Consider the following 22038-nt stretch of genomic DNA (forward strand, 5'->3'; position numbering starts at 1 on the left):
GCCGTAGGATTTGCACCAAAGCTAGCTGGATTTAAACGACATGCAGACTTAGCGCCTTTAGCGTCAACGCATAACTTTTGAACTCGTCCTCCGTAGGTCAGTAATTATTCAGTAGCACCGGGTAGGCGACTTGACTTGGTCGCGGCGCCCACGTGAAACCGCAGCAGATGGACGTCGACTCCGGTCTCCAGTCGTCACCAGCCACCGCTTTCTGTTTCCGTTTGCAGAGAATTGCGTGGGCGATGAAAAGTCTGGTTGCGAAAAGGCGGTGGCTGGGGAGCATAGTGGTCAAGGCGGAGGGACGTGAAGAAATGCCCACTACCGGCCCTGCTAGGCCGCCCAGCCAAAAACGCGCATCCGCCTAACACGGGTGATCTGACCCCCCAAATCACAACATAAACAAGCCAAGCCCCAGTGCACTCACCCACTGTCAACCCCCCGAGAGCCCCCCCAACATCCGCCAGTATCATCGCCATCGTCACCCAGGCTACGATACTATAAAACTTCCCTCTTGCTTGCTCCTGTTCCACACCAGCCACACTCTTATCTGGTACCTGTCGCACTGTCGATCTCTCAGGGAACAGGCATCGTATCTGTACCCTTGACCCTCGAATTCTTCCCTCGCGGATTGCTGAACAAACAATTATACGCTCCAACTTTATTGCGCCCGCGCATCACGTACGTCCAGAGCTTGCTTGACCGCATCGTCACAACAACAACACACAACACAATGGCTACCGCTCCCTCGACAAACAGCTGGCTCAAGGCCCAGCGCAAGGGCGACTTGCAGAACCTTGCGGAGAAACTCAACCTCAAAATGTATGTACACCTCTTTCTTCCTCTTCCTCGTCACTTGCGACGCAGCAATGGAGGCCACCGCCGGCTGGTCGCGCGCGCATCGTCGCGTCGCGCGAACCAAACAAGACAAACCTCGAAGCCTGCCTCAACCCCCCCATCCATCCCCCACACATGGCTCAACCCCTCTCCTCGCCGATCCATACTGACGCGAATGCCATGACAGACCCAATGGCAAGTTGAAGAGTGAAATCGAGGCCACCCTCGACAGCTACCTCGCTGACAACGCCGCCACCTTGTCGTCGCGCTCCGACCTGGCCGGCTACTACAGCAGCCGCTCCAAGGCCCTCGGCTCCCCTCTGAAGCGCGATTCCCAGTCACGCCGCGAATCGATTGGGGAAGACGTCGAGAAGACCCTCAAGGTCGCCAGGAGGAAGGCCTCCAAGGCCGCAGAGGACATGGTCAACGAGTGAGTTCCCCCGACGCGCGCGCACGCGCGACGACCCGGCGAATCCATCGATCGCACAGGCTTGAAGCATCAGTCACTGACAAAAGGAAAAAACAGAGTCGAGACTGGCTCCACCGCCCTCGTCCAGACACCCGGTCGCACGCTGTCGCAACAAGTCGCGCGCATCCCCCTGCCTGCGACGCCGGCCGACGTTGCCCGCGCTGTCGACAACTCGACCGTGGCCGTCCGCAACCACGTCTCGTCCCTGTACCGCGACTCGGGCGTGGGCGAGACCACCGTCGCCGCGCGCGACACCATCTCCAGCGTCCACGCGCTCGTCCTCATCGTCGCCGCGACCGAGCTCTTCTTCATCCGCCCTGCCGTCCTGCCCGACGTCTACGCCTTCACCATCCCCGCCAGCGTCAACATCATCGGCCGCGCAGACTACCCCGTCTACCTGCCCGACATGTTCGCCCTCGTCTCCCAGTTCTTCTGGTCGCCCGCCCTCGTCTGGTTCTTCACCAGCTTCATCGTGCCCACCTTTGCCGGCTTCTTCTTCAACCTGGGCGCCACCGCTCCCCACAGCGCCTCGGCACCTGGCGCGCGCACCCGCGCCCGCGCCGCCGCGCAGGGTCCTGAGTACCGCGTCGACCCCCTGACCTTTAGCATCGCCAAGGCCCTGGTCTCCTTCCTCGTCTACGGACAGGGCGTGACCTTTTGGGGTCTGCTGCCCGAGACCTCCATTGCGAGGCTGAACGGCGCCGTCTACGGCGGCTACCAGGGTATGCTGACCGGCGCCGCCATCACCGGCATCGCCAGCTTCTACGATGCCATCCTCAAGAAATAGGCCACTCGGCCGCGACTGACTGGCTGACTGGGAGATGGAGTGGAAAATGCAGCGAGCATCGCTGGCCGTGAGGAAAAAGATGTGTCTATTTACGAGTTCGTCACGCTATTCTTTTCTCGCTGGTTCTTGGGCGGATGAACGCGGCCCCCCAGGACAGGGGGCTCATGTCTGTGTGGCTTTGCGTCCTTGTTCAAAAGACGGGCGTTTGGGAGGCGTTCTTGACGGGTGTCGCGCGCAAAGGGGTTCGCGCGAAACGGTCCCCCTTCTTTTTTTTTTCGATATGGATACCACAAGCTTTTTTGTAGTACATGCCGTGCTGGAGGTTGGTTGCAGGATTTTGGGTCACCTTATTGTTAATGCCTTGCTGGTGCTTTGCGCTGTCTGCTTGCTTGCTGGGTTGTTCGTTTCGTGGGATTCTCTCACGTTGGGCGGTGGAAGGTCAATGAGTGACGGACGACAGGAACATATATCACTTGCTCTCTTGGTTCAACAGCATGGTTCTGCTCGTGATATCTACATTGAAAGCAACACGTACTATGTAAAATACGTCCACATCCACACCAGCTCTGACGCGACGCGCTCTCAAGCTGAGCATTCCACGCTGCGCCGCCCTCACAAGACACTCATTTCACATTCGGGATTCAGTTGGAGCGCATGTTCATCTCATATCGTCAATTAGATTATGTCTCAGATGCTCTATTCACGTTGTCACACAATCATGGTCGTCCCCATTCAACACAGACAGTCTTTCTGTCTCCATGTCGGACTCTCCTGCTCGTCCGTTCCTCCGCGTCGACTGACCCGTCGCCAACATGATATGTAGTTTAAAAAAAAGGTAAAAAAAAAAAGAAGAAATTTGTCGAATGTGTAGATGCAGTACCGCCCACCAAGCAAGCTATGCCCATCCCCGAGCAGAGACGAAGGAAGCAAGGGGATTTGTAAATGAAAAGTAAAATCATAAACATAACGCCATCCATTTTGCTGTGTACACGGGACGTGGTGGGTGGGCAAGGACTCAGTCAGTCATAAAGTGCTGAGCCACTCTCCCGTCCCCCCTTATATAGCGTCCAACATGGGGTACGTAGTAGTAGTAGTAGTAGTTGTGTACGCCAACCCGAAACGCCTGTTCGTTCGTCGCCTGCCGTAAAAGCGCGGTCATGTCCACCCGTGGTTGTGTGTGTATGTTGCAGCGTGACTGGAGAAAATAAAGCAAGAAAGGCCATCCTGCGTGCCCGATCATCGGGGATCCTTGGGGTGCTCGTGCTTGATGGGATGTAATAGCATGCTGCGGAGGCACAGACGACCGCTACTCGACGCGCCTTCCTCTTCCTCCTTGCCACCGCGCTCGCTGCCTTCGTTGTGGCGGCCTCCAAACTTGCCGCGGCCATCCTTCTGCGCGTAGCCGAGCCACCTGCGCCAGATCATGCCGGAGAACTCGCTGTTAAAGTACCAGCTGGACCCGGCGTGGTTGTGCTCGTTGGCAATGTCGAACGGACTGCCGTGGCCGGATGTCGAGTGGTCGCGGCCACCGTTGAACGCGGCGTCGGGTGCGGAGCCGATGGGGTCCCAGGCGCGGTCCAGGTAGATGGGGTGAGGCGCATTGGTGGCCTTGAAGCCGTGGTGGAAGGCCACACTGGCGGGGAACATCTCCGTGAACATGGTGTGGTGGTGCCTCCAGACCTCCTCGTGCATCGCCATCAAGAGGCGGCGGCTGAGACGAGAGGCCGTGATGATGGAGGCGCGGCGGGGAGGAGGAGTAGACGCATAGCCGGTGGCGTCCAGGCCAAAGAACCAGCCGGACTGATCGGTATCAAAGATGGGGTTCATCGTGATCAGATCAGCCGCCTCGCCAACGCCGCACATGCTGCGGTCCGAGTGCGCACCGCAGTTCTCTGGCATGACGGATTGACCCTTGGCCTCGAAGCGCAGTGACTTTCGGCCAGGGAACTTCAGAGGGCCAAAGGGCGAGGACAGACCGGAGCGGACAGTGTCCTGCTGCACAATCTTGGCGAACTCTTCCCAGGAGCCATGGTAAGAGGGGATGTAGTAGCGAGCGGCGCGCTCCCAGATCAGAGGACGAGGCTCGGTGGCAGCCCACTTGCCCGCCCTGTCAAACAGCTCGTAGTAGCTGCCGACAACACGCATGTCCATCTCCCAGTTCCAAAAGTGCTCGTACTCGGGGTGCTGCATGGCAAAGATCTGAAGAGGGAAGTGGCCACTGCGGTACACGCCGTGAATGTCGCGGCCACTTGGGTTCGAGAAGGTCTCGCCAAACTTGCCAGGGTAGAACAGCCTCATCTGGGGCTCGCTCCACAAGGTGACAATGCCGTGGAACTCGGGGGGCACGTTGGCATCGAGGAGGCGCTGGACGGTCACGTCGTCCGACCACACTGGAATGTCCGTGTCCCTGACATGCAGCAGCATGTGAACGTCGTACTCGCCGCTGGACTTGAGGGACAGTTCGGTGATGAGGGCGCGGAAGTTGAGAATCTCGTGCTCTGTCCACTTGAAGCCCGTGTAGGAGCGCATGACAAGGGCAGTGCGTCCCATCTTCTTGTCGCTCTTCTCAAGCTCGCCGGTCTCCGGGTCAATCTGCTTGAAGCGAGCCTGGTTGTCCTCCAAGCAGCGTTCTTGGGCGGCTTGCCAATTCATGCCCGTGTAGTCAATCTGGCCCGTTGTCTGCCAGACGAATTCGTTGCCCTGGCTCTCCGTGTCCTCGCCGACGCCGGATCCGCCAGCGCTCTTGGAGTAGCCAAGTCCATATGGGCCGTAGCGTCCAAAGCGGTCAAAGCAGATGTCGTCACGCATGCCGAGGATGTCATACGAGCCCAGGACAGGATCAGGGTAGTTCTGAGGGAGACCGTCGTAGGCGTAGATGGCAGGAGCAGGGATTGTCCTGTTGGAATCAAGATAGCAAGTAGCCACCTCACCCTCAAACTGGTAGGGTTCGTAAGGCCGCGGCTTGGGGATCTCTGTGGACATGGGTGGTGGCGGCAGAGGAGCCTGGACGTCCACGTTGGGGTACTCGGAGATGTGGTCGACCTTTGGCACAAGGGTTTTGAGACCGTTGAAGTAACCATCGAGACTAGATGAACGATTAGCAACCATGCAGGGGTGGCGAGCAAGTGGGTGGGCACGAACTGCTTGAAGCGAAGCCACGGCATCTTCTTCAGGTCATCCTGGTATTGTTTCTTAGCCTCTTTATCCTCGGGACTTAAAGGTTCCCCATCATCGCCGAGGTCGCTGTCCGCGTCGTCCTCAGAGACGACGACATTGAGGCTATTAGAGTTTGTGTTGCCCACGCCGGCAGCAGCTGACTTGTCGCCATCACCGGGAGACTTGGCATCGCCCTGATGATGGGTGGCAACATCGTAGAGGCTTACAGGCTTCTTGCTGTACAGGACAATGGACACGAGCAGGATGCTGGCCACTGCCCATATCAAGACTCGTCGCACAATGTTGCGCGAGAGCACAGAGCGCACGCGCATCTTCATTGAAGGCTTGTCGAACTTTGTACCACTTGTCCCAAAGGGAAGCAGGGGGTCATCGTTTCGGTTCATGGACGCATGAGAGCTCGACCGACTGCTAATTGTCATGGCGGTGATGATGCTGAGTGTGCTGGTGGTCGGAGTGCACCCTCACAAGTGCAGCACGTCCCGCGTAGACAGACGTGCGTTGGCTTGAATTTCGCAGCAGCGAGCGTTCGCGTTGAAAAGGGTTTCGCGTCGACGAGCGGGAGGACCGAGGGATGGAACAAGGTTTGAGGGAGAGACAACAAGACGAGGCTAGGCTGGCTTTGGCAAGCGAATGAACCGCAGCACAGCGCAAGGGAGGACTTGCTGGTTGGAGGAGAGGAGGATGAAGAAATCAGGGATGGCGGAGCGTAAGGCTGGAGATGGAGAAGAGGAAGGCCGAAAAGTCCAAGTCGGCGGTTGTGAGCGAGGAAAAAGGAGCGCACGCTGTGCCCCAAGGCTCCAATCTCCGGGTGCAGGTCGCGAGAGGGCGTGGCGCAGGAGAGAAATTGACCAGCCAGGGACCAGGCTTTACCACCAACCGCACGTGGGAAGCCAAGTACCAGAGGGTGCCGCTGGGTGCCAATCCTCAGATATTTCAAGGGGCTGACCGTTGGCGGGGATTTTCTGGCTGCGAACGAGGATAATTTAGGGGGGGCCCTCTTTTCTCGGCGACGACGCGGTTCAGGGGGGCGACGGGGGCTGGCCAATCAGATGGTGGTGGCCGCTGATTGAGTTTGGGGGTCCCGCACGCTACGACACTGGCAGTGTCGACTGGACGTGCTGAGAGGCTGAGACTGCAGGCTGCGTGTCTGCAGTCGTTGCTGAAGAACTCGGGCGGGATAGCAATCGGCTGGTGCTGACGGTCTTCAAGGGTTTTTTTTTTTTTTTTTTGCTGCCTGGTCGATTCGATTGTCTCGTGAGTCGAGTTGTGTTGTCGTCGAGGCCTTGATTGAGCAAGGTGAGATAAGCCGTGCTGAGGTCCAGTCTGCTGTTCGATTGGAGGCTGGTGTCGGTCCAGGGGGGGGTAGTGAAGGTGACGAATACCTAAGATCACAGAACGGCGGGCGTCAACGATCGTATGGACGCACAAGGAACGACGCCGAAAGGCAATTAAGAAGTGGAAGGAAGGAGGAAACACCAGAGTCGACGAGGTGAGATACGTATAGTATATTACGATGATGGAGATCTTGTTAGACTGCCGGACATGGAAAGGAGCAGCATCAAAATCCAATCCCTTGGCAATGTCGCTGGCTATGGCACCCGATCAGGTAGACTGATCACTGATGCGTAAAGTGACAGGGACTGGAGCCCGCTGAGTGCAGCGGCAGCGGCTCCACCGTGGATCCTAGTGCCTGTCAGTCAGCAGCGGACAGCAGGTGCCAATCTCGTGTTTGCTTGAGAAGGGCGGATTCGTTGCTGCTGCGTGCAGTGACCCGAACCGGGCCCGGCAAAGACTGTTTCGGAAGCTATTCGTGATCACAATCTACGGCACTTCTCTTCTAACTAGTGAACACTGGCATTCTGAACCTCGCTGACATCTCTGATCATGCTGACTGCACTACAAGTGTGTGAAGTAATGATGCAGGTTACCAGCCGGCGCCTTCCCGAACGCAAAAGTGGTTCCATGCTAAGGGCAGGCGCTACTGGCACACGTTGGCGCTAATACGAGCAGGAGGGAGACATGGAGACAAGAGAATCTTCACCCTCTTTGCGATTGACTTCTGAAGTTCTGAGGCATGAACCCAATTTTCCAAGGTCAATTCCACTTTGCCCTTGTCGCCAGAAATAAAACATGGCATCTAATCTCTCCGCTACGAGCAATAATAGTCGATGGATCGTCTCCCTAATAAAGTTCCCCCCTAGAGGGGCCCAAGCCCCCCCACTGGCGGAGGCCTACGCATCTCACCTCATCTCGTATGCGAGCCAGGTTGGGATCATCAATGATTGCGCGCGCATCGGCCAACAATGGATTAATTGATCACGGGCATTGTAGCATCCACTCAATCTTATCATTACCATGCCGCCTTTTCTTGATAGTGTTCTTGCTGCACTCTTTGCGCAGCCGTTCGAACTCATCGCCATGCCAGATAAGTAGTCATGATACTTGTAGCTGGCAAGACCATTCATCATCAGTGACGTGCGCAGCCACAGATGGGACACGCGGCCAGCCCCTCCCCTAGGCTCGAGTCGAGCCAGATTGACCATCCACATTCCCATCATCAACGAGACATGCTCGGAAGAGCTGGCGCGGCAGGCGCCTCGAGACGACGCAAAGGCCGGAAACGGTTCGACGCCCTGTGCAGACGGTGCTATCGGCGGCAGCGACCACATCAAGCATTCGACATCCTCACCAGGTCGATAAGGGTTCGACACGTCTTTACACCCACCACCACCTTGCCGCCAGCAGACTGCAATCGGCAGCCTGTGCCGTCCGTCGTCTGCGGCTGACACTAGGCTGATTGCAGTAGAATCTATTCTGGCACCCAGCCCAAGCGCCAAATACGAGCGAAACAATTCGCACGCTGCTTGGCAGCTCGGCCGATTTAACCCAGCACCCCACAGCCCTCCTGGCAGCGAGAAATTGGCACCCGGCAGGCGTTTCTTCGGGGCCAATGGCACCAGTCCACTACGATTCTTCAATGGTCACGATAGTCTTGGAAGTTGGACCCCCTGTCTAGCACCTGGGGGATCACTTGGCGAGCTCGTATCCGTCATGATAGATTCGTGTGGCGAAATCACCAGGCCAGAGGGATTCTGTTGAACTAATGGGCTCGCAGCGCCTCGACTGGTGCCAATCTCGTGGGGGAATACATAGTAGACGGGAAGAGACAAGCTTTTTACAGTCTCACCCGGTCTCCGTGAGGCTGGGAGATCGGTCTCTCGCTCTCGATCACGCAGTGTTATCGACTAACAGCAAGCAGATTGTGATCGTCGACTGCAGTCACTGCAGTCAATATCTTTGATAGAACGAATGTTCTCTCTGCATTCCATACTACGCAAGTATGCTTCGAAACACCCTGTCGTGTTCGGTCAGCGACCGCGTTGCCGACCGGATCAAGCGCATTCCAGCATGAAATACCCGATAGCATTCCGGATGGCTGGGAGTCAACATCATGACACCATGTATGAGACATGCGTTCGTTTCGCCCAGTCTCTACAGGTACCTTGCTGTTTGTGCCCTCCTGGCACTGCTGGCCACACCTTGATCTGAATGGTCGTGAGTGGCTGATCAGTAATGAGAAACACCATGAATCAAGCTGTGATCGAGATCAACGCTGACCCGACGTCGTAATGGGTCCGTCACGTATGTTGGTACTCCATGCAGTCTCATGTCTACATGCGCAGTTTACCATGACGGCTGCCAAGTCTCTCGTTGGTGTGGATTCAGCTACCACTTCTTGCTGCTCAGCGCTCAACGTCGATGGAAGGGTGTTGATCCTGGGCCTGCGGTGGTTTCTTGGAGGCAGCTTGCTGACCGACTTTGAGTGTTCGTGTCCAAGAGTCTCCGCGTCGGATCGCAAGCATCATGCCACCGGCTGAGACAACCATCAGCGCTGCTGAGATGGTCGAGAACCATCCGACGCCCACGGCCTGGATGATAGGCAAGACCACCGCACTGGCGAGGCACCCTGCGAGATATCGCAAGAAAAAGTTGGCCGCGGCGACGTCTGCTCCTTGGCCCGGCACCACATCCAGGCAATATGTGTTCAGGGATGGGAACGCAAAGAGCTGCCCAACGCCTTGCAAGAAGAGCGCAATGACCGGCAAAGGAATACCGCCTTTGGCTTGGTCTACTGACCAGCCATACACGAGGACACAGCCCGGTATCACAATGCCTACGAAAGGCAGTGCGGAACGAAGCCGATCCTCCGGTACACGGGATCCCCGTTTGCGAATCCACCTCTTCACAGTCCAGTCGGCCCAGCGACCACCGCCAAAGGTGCCCAGAAGGTAGCCGCATCCTGGCGCCAGGTAGAACAGACCCGACAGCAGAGGTGTCTCGAGATGGAAGCGAGGATTCAGGACATAGCGTATAGGCGTAAGAAGACTGTACATGTTCCAGACGAGGGCGGAACTGGCCCCTGCCACCAGCAGTAAGTTGAGACAGCGGTACCAGCGGAGTACACGAAGCGGATTGACCATGCCAAGGACGGCGCGGATGCGGTCTTTCCTCCCGTGGTTTGCAAGATCGTCAATCTTCTTGTGATGGATAGTTTCGGGCACCAGGAAGAAGACGCCTATCAATCCAGTGCCAGCCAGCGCCGTCTGCAGCCAGAAGATGGAACGCCACGACGAATACGTTACGATGATGCCACCCAGGAAAGGGCCAAAGGCGGGCCCGATCAGCGTGCCTGACATGAACCAGCCCATAGCGGTCCCCCGCTCCGTGGGACGATATATATCACTGCAACAGTGAGCCAAGCAACTCGAGAGAGACAGGGACAGGGGCTCCGTGCCCAACTCACCCGATACTGGCGGCCCCAATGAGGATGAATGCCGTACCCTCAAAGGCTGTGATGGCACGGAAGACGAAGAACGCCGCGAGGTTCGGTGCGAGTGCGGTGCCAATGCTGAGCGCCAAAAAGGCCGCCGCGGTGATGAGGGTGACCAGTCGTCGCCCGAACACCTGGCTCATGGGACCCCAGACAATGGGCGATAGACCCATGAACACCATGTATGCGGCGTTGCTAATGTTGATGATGGACCCCGTGGTGCCGTATTCTTTGGCGACCTCGGGCGTGGCGGCCAAAACACTTGTGCTCGAGATGGGAGACTGCAGCGCGCAAAAGGACAAGACGGCTACGACGAGGGTCTTGCGTCTTCTACTCAGACGCTCGTAGACCTCGTCACCCGCCTCATGATACTGGTCCTTGGAGTCATGAGGAGGCGGTTCAAGAGCATCAGGACCAGACACGTGGGAGCCAGAACGGAACAGAGCCTCGTCGCGCGCAGGCTTGATAGTTTCTAGCTGGATCTTGTCCCTGTCATCATTGCTGTCTGGGTGACCGGCTGTGTCGCCAGCCGACAATGACCCCGACTGGGGGTCTTTTGATGCACCCATGACTGTCCAAGGCTCGGTCGGTGTTGCTGGACTCGGAGTGTAAAGCGGAGCCCGGCTGCTGGACGCATGAGACCGACGGACTAGAAGGACAGAAAAAGGTACAGCTTGGGAGGCTTGCAAAGGTTGGCAATCAGTTGCCTCGTAGCAAGATAGCAAGAGGAGCTTGAAGCAACGTCATCCTACGGTTCGGATAAGAATCCTGCGTGGCAGGACCGAACCAGGAGATGCCCGGAGTCGTCCATTCGGGGCATGTCCGTCCTATATGGACTCTCAACACCGTCCTGGCCGAGGATCGGTGGTCTTCCCGTTCAGTCCCCACACATGAATGGCGGCCTTAACCGAACCGGGGAGGATGTTGGTTATCTCTCGATCCATCGCCCGCTCTAATCCCGACCGGCTCATTTCACGCCGCAGCGCAAAAGTACTGCCGTTGGTGCTTGTTCTTATTATACGGCAATGACTGCAAAGTTTGACAGTAGAGAATCGTCTCGCAGACGTAGAGGACAATGATGGTATCAGAAGGCCCGCTCAAGACCCGAGTACAGCCAGAGATTAGATTGCTGCGCAGTTCATGTGTTCTCGAGGGCTTTCGGTAAGTTGGAATGATGCCGATGTGCATGGTTCACCCGCCGTGGAAGTCCGAGACCCGTTCGGCGGTCGGTCTTCCTATCGAACGTTCAGCCTGGCACACTTGAACTTGGTGAATTGTTGTTGTCTGGGGTAAGCTTGCCTTCACCAGATAGGCCATGCTGGACGAAAGACATCGATGATTAGACTGTCCTAGTCAACTACATACTACACCAACCGACAAGTGTCGTCAAGTGAAATGAACGCACAGCATATCAACCCATGCTCAACGCCGTCAAATGCTAACAGTGCATGCTCCCATGGTATCCTCGCAAAACATCAAATCCATCCAAAGTCATCCGGCTCCCCATATCCACATGTCCTTCTCTCCGACAAGCAAGAGTATCCTAGCCCAGCAACTTGGCTACGCGTTCGCGGATCACACGTTCCGTAGGCTGTTGGCGCCTCTGTAGCACCACGTTCTCGCGTCCTCCAATGGCCACGACGCGAAGCCACTCGGGGGCCACCTCGGCTGCGATCACTTTGAGCGCGCCAGTCGCCTCGTCCTTGGAGATGGGCGTCCTCAGCGAGTCCCGCAGGCTGTCGAGCACGGCCTGCATGGTGAAGGCCTGTCGCGGCAGCCCAGCAGGCTTGGAGAGGCTCAGCATGGACAGCGTGGTGGCCACGTCGGGCGCTCGGCTCAGCGCAGCTCGTCGCTCGAGCTCGGCCGCCGAGGGAGGCGCTGGGCCCTGCTCCCTGGCGATCTGCTTGGCCCGCAGACGGTCGAGCAGACTCATCTTTGATCCATCCGCGTTAAGCATGGATGCCAGCGTCGCCTTGGTCGCCTCCTCCTGCTGTCGCTGGGCTTCGATGCCGTTCTTGAGCTCTGCCAAGGCGCGCTGACCCTTGCCGAGGGCCGGGTTGGTCATGCCCGTCTCGCGATGCGCCACGGCGGCTTGGGGCAGATCCGCGATGGAGAGCGTGCCGAGGGGAATGTCCACGTCGGCCATCTCGTCCGCCGCCCGGTCGGCAGCGATGCGGCGCAGGTTGTCCTTGAACTGCTGGCAGAGCTGGTCCTGGCGGATGGTGGTCGTGTCCTGGTCGGGCGCCAGCTCGATGCACACCTGGCCGCGCCCATAGTCGGACACGATGAAGGGGGGGGTCTGCCCGTTCTGCGCACACGCCTGGACAGCGATGCAGCGTCGAATGTCCTCCATGGAGACCTGCCGCTTGCCCCAGGCTCGGGTGACGTGTGGTGCCAGCGTGCGGAAGTCAATGGGCGAGGCGGTTCCATTGTGCGCAAATTGCATCAAAATTGTGTTGACAAAGGCCTGGTGCAGACTGACGAGGTCAGCGAGCTCGCCCGTGAACTCATTGTCCTTTTTCGCTTTCTTGCCGAAACCGTCAATCTTGGTCTGGATTGTTCTCTTGGTCTGTCTTGATTTGCCGAGGATGGTTGTCTCGGAGGGGTTGTGCGCCGTCTGTGCCCGTGATGTGCTCGCTCTGGCCGTCTTCTTGCCTTTCGGGGCTGTCTTAGTCGGTGTCGGGGTGGTGGATGCGGCAGATGCAGTAGAGACAGGCGCGACCGGCTTCACGAGTGTGGGTTCCTGCGTCCGTCGACAGGCCCGCTTCTTGGGAAGCTGGACATCGACATCGCCCTCGCTGCTGGTCGTAGTGTGTTGGTGTGGCGCGAGTGTGACTTCGTCGTCAATGTCGATGCAGGAGACCTTGCGTTTCTTGTTCGCAGATGTGGTAGACTCGAGGATCTTCTTGGCTGCCGGCGCGTGCAGCGCGTTGTTCTTGGAGACACGGGCGAATGCGTGCATCGTGGAGGAAGGAGCAGCTGCCGCCTCAGTGGCCGTCCTGGTGCGCTTCGCGGGACGAGGCATCTTGTCTGTGACGGGGCAGGAGCGACGGAAAAGGCGGGGAGGGCAAATGGGAGAATCCAAATTTCAGAAGCTGTGGCAGGCAAGTGCGATGCAGCAGAGACAGACACCGTGCGAGAATTATTCAGAATCCGCTTGCTCAATGTTCAGAAAAGAATTCGATGAGAAGGACGAACAGTTGGAAAGTGGCCTGCTTCCCTTCCTTGTAGTTCAGATGGGGAGTGGAGTAAGGACTGGCTGGCTAGGAAACGGGTCTCGATGCCATCAGGAACGCGTCTTGACGCGTCGCGACATTTTCACCTCGGACGGACCGTGTATAGTGGTGTTTAAGCGGGTCCGGGCCGCGCAGGGCTGGGCTTGGCGCGTCCATGCGCGCCATCGGCGGGCTGAATTGGCTTTGCTACTTATGGATGCTGTATTCTACGTTGAATTTGACATGTGCTAATGAGTTGTAGTTCAGAAGTTTATAGGCTTGACATGGACCCAATCTAGTCAACATAGACTGTTCTCGACTGTAGCGACGACATCGCTAGTGCTGGGCCAGAATCGCCTTTTCACGGCAAACATGCTTGCAAGGGTGGAGCTGGATTCATTCAATATGTATCTGGCTTATTACACAGAGCTGAGAAACCGCTCATGTTGATAATCATGCGACCCGAGTCATACGCATCTGGCGTCACGTCATGCGATTTGGATGCCACACCAGAGAACGATGATCTATCTTGGGTACGTCTTGAATCTGCATGTGAACGCAGGCGTAGATCCGAACAGTGCACGTGAAAAAAAAAAAAAAACGAAATCCTGAAATTGCATTCGAAATTGAGTGTACGCTCCATGTCCGTACATGCTTCGGAAAACCCTTGTAAACGACTTTTAGAAAGAAATAGAAGGCCATAAACTGGCAACTCCGTAACCCAATGTTCTCATATCCCAGAATGAATACAAGCCGCTGTCTATATGCCCAGAAAACAACAACAAAAGTAAAATCACTCAAGGCACAGTATCGTACAGGCCCTCGCCCAAAGCACAGAAGAGTCAAGACTCAAGGGGCAGCTCAGTAGCGCACGCTGGCAGGCCAATGCTCGGCTCGGAAGCCAATGGGACTGGGCGGTGGTGGTGCAGGCACGACATAGTCGCCTTGCTGCGGTGTCGAGGGGCGGCGGGTGGCGGACAGATCAAGCTTGGAAGCGAGGCTGTTGAGTAGGTCGGTTGTGGGCGTGCAGCCGTTGACCAGCGCGTGCTGCTGGTTGGGAGAAATGGGCCGAGGCGCGAGGATCCGAGTAGCATGCATTGTGAGTGTTCTGATGAGGGTCAGTGGTCTGGTCATGTGGAACGAGACGATAGCAAAAGGGTTCGAGGCATACCTGGTGTGTCTGGAATACTCCGTACTGGAAGTCAATAAGGTGTCGGAGGCTGTAGTATGCACAGATAAGCAAGTATCAAGTGTGTGGTTGTGGAGTTGGAGGAGATCTGGGGGAGGAGACGGGACTGAAGCTGGGGAGACAGGCGATACCTTATACTCCTCTGGGGGTCGGGCCGGCAGAGCGGTGTGCCTGCCTGCCTGCCTGCCTACAGGAAAATTATAAATAATGATAACTGGATTTGCTTCTTGTTTGTGTGTCTATCTGTCGTGTCTCGCGACGGCATCCAACGTCTTGATTCCCCGGGGGCCCGTGGGGGAAATACTGTGCACAGGGGGACATGGAGGGTGTGCGCGTAGTGAGGCTCCAGTCGCTTGAAAGGAGAATCCTAGGGAACATGGAGCTGACTGGAGGCTGCTCAGCCGTCCGTTCTACATTCATGTTGTATTACATGTGTACAACACGGCTCGCCAGGTCTCATGTTTGGACTCTCCCGCGTCGCTTCGTTGCTTCTTTGTCGGTGCTGACTGGGCGCCTTGAGGCCAGGGCATCGACATGAGGCGTCAAAGGGCAGCTTTGGCTGGTCTTTGGCTGGCCTTTGAGGTCGTCGCACGTCCATTCGGTTTCATGCACACAGTGCACCCACAGACATGGAGCCAGTCATTCATTCATGCGTGTTGCTGTCACCTCAGCTCAGGGCCAGTCCATGTCCCTCGCGACATTGATCACCGAGCAAGCCGCCCGGAGTGACCACACACCGCAATCCAGCCACCCTTCCGCCCGTCAACATAGCACCAGTGTTGTTTCTGTTGTTCCTGGCGCGATCGTACAGCTTGGTTGTTGACCCAGATTGCTCCCTTGCCTGCCTGTTTGCCTGGCTGGCTGGCTGGCAGCCTGTCTGTCGCGCAAATATTTGATCGCCTGGAAGCTCAGTCAAGGAGGGTGTGACTCTATTCTTGGACACAAATTTGGAACGCTCGCGGGCTTCATTTATTTATTTAGCCTGCAAAGGGCAGCGGCCCCTGCCCAGAAGGAATGAAATTGTTCTGGAAACTCGGGGAACTCGACGGGCCTGTCTTGCCCAGACAAGGCCGAGTGTGAAGCCCGAATCGATCGAGCGTCTTCTCTGGCCTTCCTGTAATTATCCATCCATTTGTTACAGCCTACAAGTAGGTAGCTGTCCGTCGGCACGATCCTTCCCTTCCCCGATGGACGGATGGAGCCGTCAATTCCACGAAATTGCGACTGGATCCCAATGGCTGGTGCCCTGAGTCAAACAGCGCCAGCGAAGAAGAGGTGATTGCTCATCATTGCTGTGAAGCCACCGCGGCGCACTCTGACACAAACCATGCACACCCCCAGGATCGGCGTTCCGACCTTCCCCGGAGCATGCCCAGTCTGGGGTCGGACACTGTGCCTGTGATGCCGCTGATGCGAGGCAAGGCGAGGTGAGGTGAGGTGAGGCGAGCAACGTGGCTCTCAGCCTCTCACTGTCAATGCGCGCGCGCTGTCAGGAATTCCCTTGGAGTTGGGACGGGTCGGCGTCATGCAAGGTTCATGTGTTTGTTGATACTCGCCGAGGCATCCATATGTCCGTCCCCGAAATCACAGCAGCTCTCGCCCACTATCACAAGATGGCACTTGACATCCGTCCGTCCACAGCATCCTCGGGCCAGTCAGCGTCCCTCTGCAGCTCTAATTTAGTCGGCAGTTGGTTTGTTGATCTCACAAGTACACTTTAAGTCTTTGGGTCTACACGCCTTTGGACCGATGCACGGCTGCCGAGACTCGCGTCCCACGTACCGTCCCTTGGTAGATCACCCACATGCTCGCGTCAAGTGCCTGCGAATCACAAGCGGCTTTGCGAAGCGAGTGAAGCCATCGTGGGGTAGCTCTGACTTCATGATGCACACTTTGTCTGCGGAAAGGGTCTCTTTGCGAGAACACCCAGAGGTTTACTGACGAGCCGAGGCCCTGGGTCTCGTGGCTGACGACGTGGTACCTTCTGATAATCACCGTGACTGGTTTATTTGATAAGAGAAAGACACATGATGGCGATCGACTCTTGAGCTGCTGGATCGACCCGAGGAATAGGATTCCCAGTCTCACTTGTGCCGAGGCGGCATTCCGTCACAACACTCAAGCTTTTCCAGCACCTTGGTACCGTCAACGCTGAGATAGGGAGCATCGCGATCAGATCGTCGCTCATGGAATAGTAAGTTCGGACTAATAGCCCTTTCTTCACTTGCCTACGTATTCACTCCATTCCCTCTCCCCCTCGCTGGCCTCCGCCCCAGTCTCCTCAGCGAGCGCCCAGTTCAGTGCTTGCATCGTATCGACATCAAACACCTTGGACCCGCTGAGCGAGGACCATCTCCGGAACCCATGGGGCAGGCCGGTGTAGATGTTGACCCTCGCCCTCACGCCCATGTCCCGGAGTCGCGACGCAAAGAGCAGGCCATCGTCACGCAGCGGATCGCCGCCGGCGATGAGAAACCACGTCTTGGGCCACCCCTTGAGCTCGGCCTCGGGAGCCAGCCCCGGATTCAGCACGCGGTCCGTGGGGCTGCCGTTCAGAAGCGCATTCATGAGCTTCACGCGCTCGAGAGGGATCACGGGTCGATCCGCGCACTGCACCATGGACGTGACCTCGCGCGACGCAAAGAGGTGGAACGGGTAGTTGTCAAAGTGAATCAACCAGGGGATCGACAGCACGACACCATTGATCATGGGTCTTGTCCCTTCCGAGCGGTTCTTCTCCAGATGACGAAGAACGACGCCGGCGGCGAGCAGGGCCCCCGCCGAGACACCGATGAGACCAATGCCCTGTGGCGTGGAGACCTGGAGGCTTTCTCCGTTGGAGCAAATGTACTCAAACGCATCCCAGGCATCATCCGTCTGCGCAGGGTGTGAATGGGTGTTGGTGTGACGATATATAGGGTTCAGCACCACGGCGCCCGTCCCAGCCACCATGTTCGCCATGACAATGTCATCTGTCGTCTCGTCACCAAACAGGAGACCGCCGCCATGGAAGAACAGCAGCGTCTTGTTGCTCTTGGCCTGGGCGCCGTCACGCGGCCTGCACACCCTGATGGGGATCTCGTGAGACCCCTTGGAGGGTATCTTGATCGTCTGGAAAGTGACCTTCTTGTCCAGGCCACTTTCGCTCAGAAGCTGTACCGAGGCCTTGCTTCTCGCTCCATCCACGGCAGCCCGTAGAAAGGAGGCATTGCTTATCTCGTTGCCTTCGAAACCCTCTCGCAGAGCGTCTGGGTTCTCCCCGATGAACCTGGTCCACTCGGGCGTGGCCTCTCCATAATGCGAGAAATCCATCCCCACCCTTTGTTTTGCGGGGGTTGCCGGTACGTAGCTGGTAAGAAGAGGATCTGAGGTATCCGTTCAAGCTGAAGTCAAGGTTCGTGGGAAGCCAGACGCTACTTTGTGTGAGGCAAAGTAGAGTGAACTAGTGCGCTTGTGTTTGGGGTTCTTGTCTCGAGACTCTTAACAGTGTAAGCTCATGACCGAGGAAGCGTGCTGCGTACCCCACGAAAGCGGCCCGACCATAAACAGATCGTCTATTAAATACGTAGGTAGCTGTCCGTACATCGGCCCCCCGCTGTCATCACCTACACGGCTAGACCCGCCGCCGACTCCTCATTGCGGGCTGGCTGGGCGGGCTCTACTATCCCGAAGGTGAGGTTTCTCCGTACCAATAGCGAAAGCACAGCTACGAGCGCTCGCGCATCGCGCCTCCAGCTTCTGGAGGCCTCATCTCGTCAGTCGGGCCTGGTCAAAGTCATATGAAGTGGTCCGGTGGCATGGTCGAAAGGTGTTTTGTCAACTCAATACCAGATACTCTTGTGTCAAATGTAGCGGACGGCGAGAGCATCGAAGTGACGAAAAAGGTCTCACGTGATGTGATGCTGCCAATGCCGGTCGACAACCGGATTTCCCATCGCGACGCCGCACGTCCAAAAATCATCAGTACTAAGATTCACCACCAAATATAACCGCCTCACATTTCGCGCGCCGCTCCCAGTCCTCTAGCGGATTGCCTCAGGCTACACCTCCTGCTCCATTTGAACACGAAAATCTCACTCACGTCCTCGAGCCGCACCGCAACAATGCCCATGCCGCCAGCATATCACGAGTCTCTCCCATGTTCGTTCACCCGCGCCGATTCCACCACTCCTCATCACCCGCTAACATAGCGCAGACATTGACTCGCAGCCGTCGGAATCAGAGCTCGCAGCGGCAAACGACCTCATAGCCGCCGAGATCGCCGTCCTTCCACCCCCGTCGATGACCGCCGCGCCCGCCCCCAACTTCACACCCATCTTCCAGAGCGAACTCGAACGCGTGGCCGCGCAAGCACCGCTACAACCTCTCACACTCTCGCGCTACGAGGCCCAGGAAACCCCTAGTGGCGATGCCGGCGCAGACAGACTGAAAGAGGTCCTGGACAATGCGCACATTACGGACATGTACCTGAGCTCGCGGCGGCAGAACTTGGAGCTGCTCGATCGGTACGGCAAAAACGCGTGGTTGATCGGCAACCACGAGCTCGAGGGCGAGCTCAAGAGGCTAGAGGCTGAGCTGGCGGCGACCAAAAAGGAGGTGGATCTTGTGAACCTGGCGCGGCAACGGAGACAGGAAGACGTCAGGGGCGAACTGACCATGCTGGAGGAAACATGGAAGAAAGGCGTGGGCAGAGTCTTGGAGACGGAGGTCGCTGTGGAGGAGCTAAAAAGCCAAATCCGCGCCGAATTAAGGAACCAAGGGAAGACTGGGCAGGATGAGCAGTGACAGCAGCAGCGGGAGTGAGGTTGATGAATTCATATCAATGGATAAGTAATCTTGAATGCCTAGGTAATCATTGTTCCCCAGGAAGTGAAATACAGATACAGCAAAATCCTCTCAAAACGCCTACAATTGGACGGAAACCCAGGGCCAAGGTCCTCCAGCTTGACACTATTTCCCTTGCCATGGCAACTCCTCCTTCGTGGATGTCGTTCCAAAGCAGATACCATACGAATTATATCATATGCTGCTTTCCATGCTAATGTGACGAAACAATTGGCGGCTGCCTCGGCTAGCCGCGATGCAGGGGGTCCATCTCTTCCACGCCTGACTTGACCCCTTCATATTTGGTGCGTCGCATGATCCCCTCGACTGGCCCCAGGAGCCTTTGGAACGCACTCTTGCCGAGCGAGGCCACTTTGACGTCCGACGAGGCGACGACACTAGCGGCTCGAGGAGCATCGTTGAGGAGCGCCAGTTCGCCGAAAAAGTCGCCCTTCTTGTAGTGCTTCACCGTGTTGCTTGGGTCGCCCTTGTAAGCGTCCGCCTGGCCAGACTCTAGCAAGAAAAATGAGTGGCCCGGATCGCCTTCCTTGATAATGACTTCGCCCGGCGCGAATTTCCGGGTTTCGAGGGCATCGGCGACCTTGGATCGCTCATAAGGCGTGAGTGAAGAGAGCAGAGGGACTTCCTCGAGGAAGCTTTCGTACATGCGACGGCGCGCAAAGGTGGACTCCATCAGGATGCGGCGAAAGGTCACACGGTCGAGTTGCCAGAGCGTCGAGTTCGCCTCAGCCGACACGACGGTAGCCGCACGTGGGGCGTTGTACATGAGAGCAAGCTCACCAAAAGAACCACCAGCCACGATGCTGCCCACTTTTGATCCCATCCCGTCAGGTCCGGGCTGCAGTTGTCCAGTGCTGTTAACATAGACGTCGAAAGAGCCCTTTTCTACCACATAGAAGAAATCTCCGGCGTCGCCTTGGCTGATGACCTTTACCATGTCAGTCAAATCATACGCATAGCGTTTCTGGGGCATGACCAACCTTTATGTCCTTTGCTGGAACTGGCTTCTCGACTAGCGCACCTAGTATTTGTGCACTCTGCTCATCCTCGAGGTGGCTGAACAGGAAGTTGCCCTCGATGGCCTTCTTCAGTCTCGCAATCTGGTCTGGGGTTTTCTCGTGATATGGGGGTGTCCAGTTGTCGTTTTCGTCGGCACTGGGCTTCAATGATTCGGCCGACACCGATGTACGACGGTTGAAGTTGTACTGTGCAGGATAGCTGTCGGGGTTCGGACGATTCCCAGCGTCACCAGGACCACTTTGAGAGCCGTCGACGCCAAAGGACACTGGGGCAGCAGCGCCATTCTCATCTTCCTCCGCTAAGCTCTGCATCTTGGCTCCGAAAGGATTGGCGTTGGCCCCGAAGGGGCTGTTGAAATGACCAGACATGGTAGAGTTCGGAAATGTGGATGGATGTTGGATCGGAGCAAGGCGAGCTGGTAACTTGTCTGGATGCAGGTGTTAGCCGAGGTGCTGGGTCTTGTGAAGTAGAGAAAGGCGGCGCTGAATTGCAGAGAAGTTGTCCAGATGTCCAGGAACAATGTAGGGACTGGAGGTGAGAAGACGTACAACCTGGGCTCCTCACTTATAAGGACCTGGTAGTTGGTTGTTAGCTTCAGATGCCTCTGACTTGGCGCGTTGAGAAGTGTGAGAGAAGTTGATGAAATGGGATATCAGCTTGGTTCCATGCTCTAAATTTCCTGGGCGCTGCGAGTTGAGCTCATGTGAGATGTTGGTCCCCAGCGCATCCCTCTAAAAGAGCCATCATCTTGCAATGGTTCGGCTTTCAGCGCGTGTAAAAGCGCCAAGAGGGATGAACCCAAGGGCATCACTCTAAGCTCGAACGACTCTTGTGGGCACGGACAAAGTCGTCTCGCCTCAAAGGGAAGCTCTTGAGAAAGCGCAGCTGAGGTGCCGATGGGGTTGTTTGCGACAGGCTTCCTTACCTCTTTGTTCAAGTAGGCAGCAAGAAGGTCAAAACACCCTCTGCCAAATGTGACGAAGAGCTGTGGCAATGCCGGCTGAGACTCCAAGCTGAGTGTGCAGGCGTATATAACAAAGCGCAGCTCGACACAATGCGGAATCGGACGGTGACTGTGTGCAGGCGACCGGGGATAGGGCGCGATGGACGAGACGAGGAGAGAATGAAAGAGTTCAGGGCCTGGGTGCCTTACCTTGGGAAGGACCTGGATGTAACGAGCCAGGCACGATATAGTCGGTGCTGCAGTAAGTGGTACCGAAATGGGAAGTTGTCCCTCAAGCACTTGCTCTGATGATGTCGTCAAGAGGGGCAGTAGCTGAGAGCTGACAAACCGCGGGCAAGCGCAACGCTATGCTCGAGCGATGTCGGAGCCAGGGTGGCTGGAGCCAAGCGCTTTCAGTACCTGGGCGTCTCGACAATTAATTTTGCGAGTGTTTGGTGTCGCCACAGAGCTGGATGGATTGAATGCAGATCAAGAGATGCGGGTGCTGGTGAGGATGAACCGGAGCTGGAGGGATGGATGGATGATGGTGGGGGATCATTCACAGGTGCCAACTCAAAAAGGGTCTGTGCCACCTGTCTAGAAGAAGGCTTCTAGAAGGCCGGCCGGTGGCACGGCCCTCTATGCGGTCAAAGCGTCAACGACCCCAGGGAACGGCTACAGAATCCAGACGTAGCTACCACTTATGGCTAAGAGCTAATTTAGAGCCT

General features: G+C 56.8%; 8 protein-coding genes across 8 annotated transcripts; 3 read left to right on the top strand and 5 right to left on the bottom strand.

The window, feature by feature from the left end:
• Window positions 1-730: 730 nt before the first annotated feature.
• On the top strand, window positions 731-2090 carry F5Z01DRAFT_682805 (uncharacterized protein; the record flags this gene model as incomplete). Its single annotated transcript, XM_046265792.1, has 3 exons — window positions 731-819; window positions 1022-1264; window positions 1361-2090. 3 exons carry the CDS (start codon window positions 731-733, stop codon window positions 2088-2090), a joined length of 1062 nt encoding a protein of 353 aa, XP_046115912.1.
• On the top strand, window positions 1870-3047 carry F5Z01DRAFT_243748 (uncharacterized protein). Its single transcript, XM_046258429.1, has one exon. The coding sequence runs from the start codon at window positions 2125-2127 to the stop codon at window positions 2767-2769; it is 645 nt and encodes a 214-aa protein (XP_046115913.1). The 5' UTR covers window positions 1870-2124; the 3' UTR covers window positions 2770-3047.
• F5Z01DRAFT_243753 (uncharacterized protein) lies at window positions 3048-5791 on the bottom strand. Its single transcript, XM_046258430.1, has 2 exons — window positions 5232-5791; window positions 3048-5175 (listed from the first exon to the last, which is right to left on the bottom strand). Exons 1-2 carry the CDS (start codon window positions 5684-5686, stop codon window positions 3327-3329), a joined length of 2304 nt encoding a protein of 767 aa, XP_046115914.1. The 5' UTR covers window positions 5687-5791; the 3' UTR covers window positions 3048-3326.
• A 3219-nt stretch (window positions 5792-9010) lies between these two features.
• On the bottom strand, window positions 9011-10667 carry F5Z01DRAFT_682807 (major facilitator superfamily domain-containing protein; the record flags this gene model as incomplete). The annotated part of the gene is made up of 3 exons (XM_046265793.1): window positions 9011-10010; window positions 10072-10570; window positions 10613-10667. The coding sequence occupies 3 exons, from the start codon at window positions 10665-10667 to the stop codon at window positions 9011-9013; spliced, it is 1554 nt and encodes a 517-aa protein (XP_046115915.1).
• A 487-nt stretch (window positions 10668-11154) lies between these two features.
• On the bottom strand, window positions 11155-13418 carry F5Z01DRAFT_244085 (uncharacterized protein). The gene has a single exon (XM_046258432.1). It carries the CDS (start codon window positions 13121-13123, stop codon window positions 11642-11644), a length of 1482 nt encoding a protein of 493 aa, XP_046115916.1. The 5' UTR covers window positions 13124-13418; the 3' UTR covers window positions 11155-11641.
• Window positions 13419-16722: 3304 nt separating this feature from the next.
• Window positions 16723-17814, bottom strand: F5Z01DRAFT_638630 (Alpha/Beta hydrolase protein; the record flags this gene model as incomplete). Its single annotated transcript, XM_046262387.1, has 1 exon — window positions 16723-17814. The coding sequence occupies one exon, from the start codon at window positions 17812-17814 to the stop codon at window positions 16723-16725; it is 1092 nt and encodes a 363-aa protein (XP_046115917.1).
• Window positions 17815-18342: 528 nt separating this feature from the next.
• On the top strand, window positions 18343-19314 carry F5Z01DRAFT_661612 (Pre-mRNA-splicing factor SPF27). The gene is made up of 2 exons (XM_046263896.1): window positions 18343-18642; window positions 18698-19314. Exons 1-2 carry the CDS (start codon window positions 18606-18608, stop codon window positions 19285-19287), a joined length of 627 nt encoding a protein of 208 aa, XP_046115918.1. The 5' UTR covers window positions 18343-18605; the 3' UTR covers window positions 19288-19314.
• A 116-nt stretch (window positions 19315-19430) lies between these two features.
• F5Z01DRAFT_244225 (cyclic nucleotide-binding domain-containing protein) lies at window positions 19431-21146 on the bottom strand. Its single transcript, XM_046258433.1, has 3 exons — window positions 20932-21146; window positions 20328-20794; window positions 19431-20275 (listed from the first exon to the last, which is right to left on the bottom strand). Exons 2-3 carry the CDS (start codon window positions 20733-20735, stop codon window positions 19574-19576), a joined length of 1110 nt encoding a protein of 369 aa, XP_046115919.1. The 5' UTR covers window positions 20736-20794; window positions 20932-21146; the 3' UTR covers window positions 19431-19573.
• Between the last annotated feature and the right edge of the window lie 892 nt (window positions 21147-22038).

This window comes from Emericellopsis atlantica (genome assembly GCF_019669845.1).
Source record: "Emericellopsis atlantica unplaced genomic scaffold F5Z01scaffold_23, whole genome shotgun sequence".
Classification (NCBI taxonomy): Eukaryota; Fungi; Ascomycota; class Sordariomycetes; order Hypocreales; family Bionectriaceae; genus Emericellopsis; species Emericellopsis atlantica.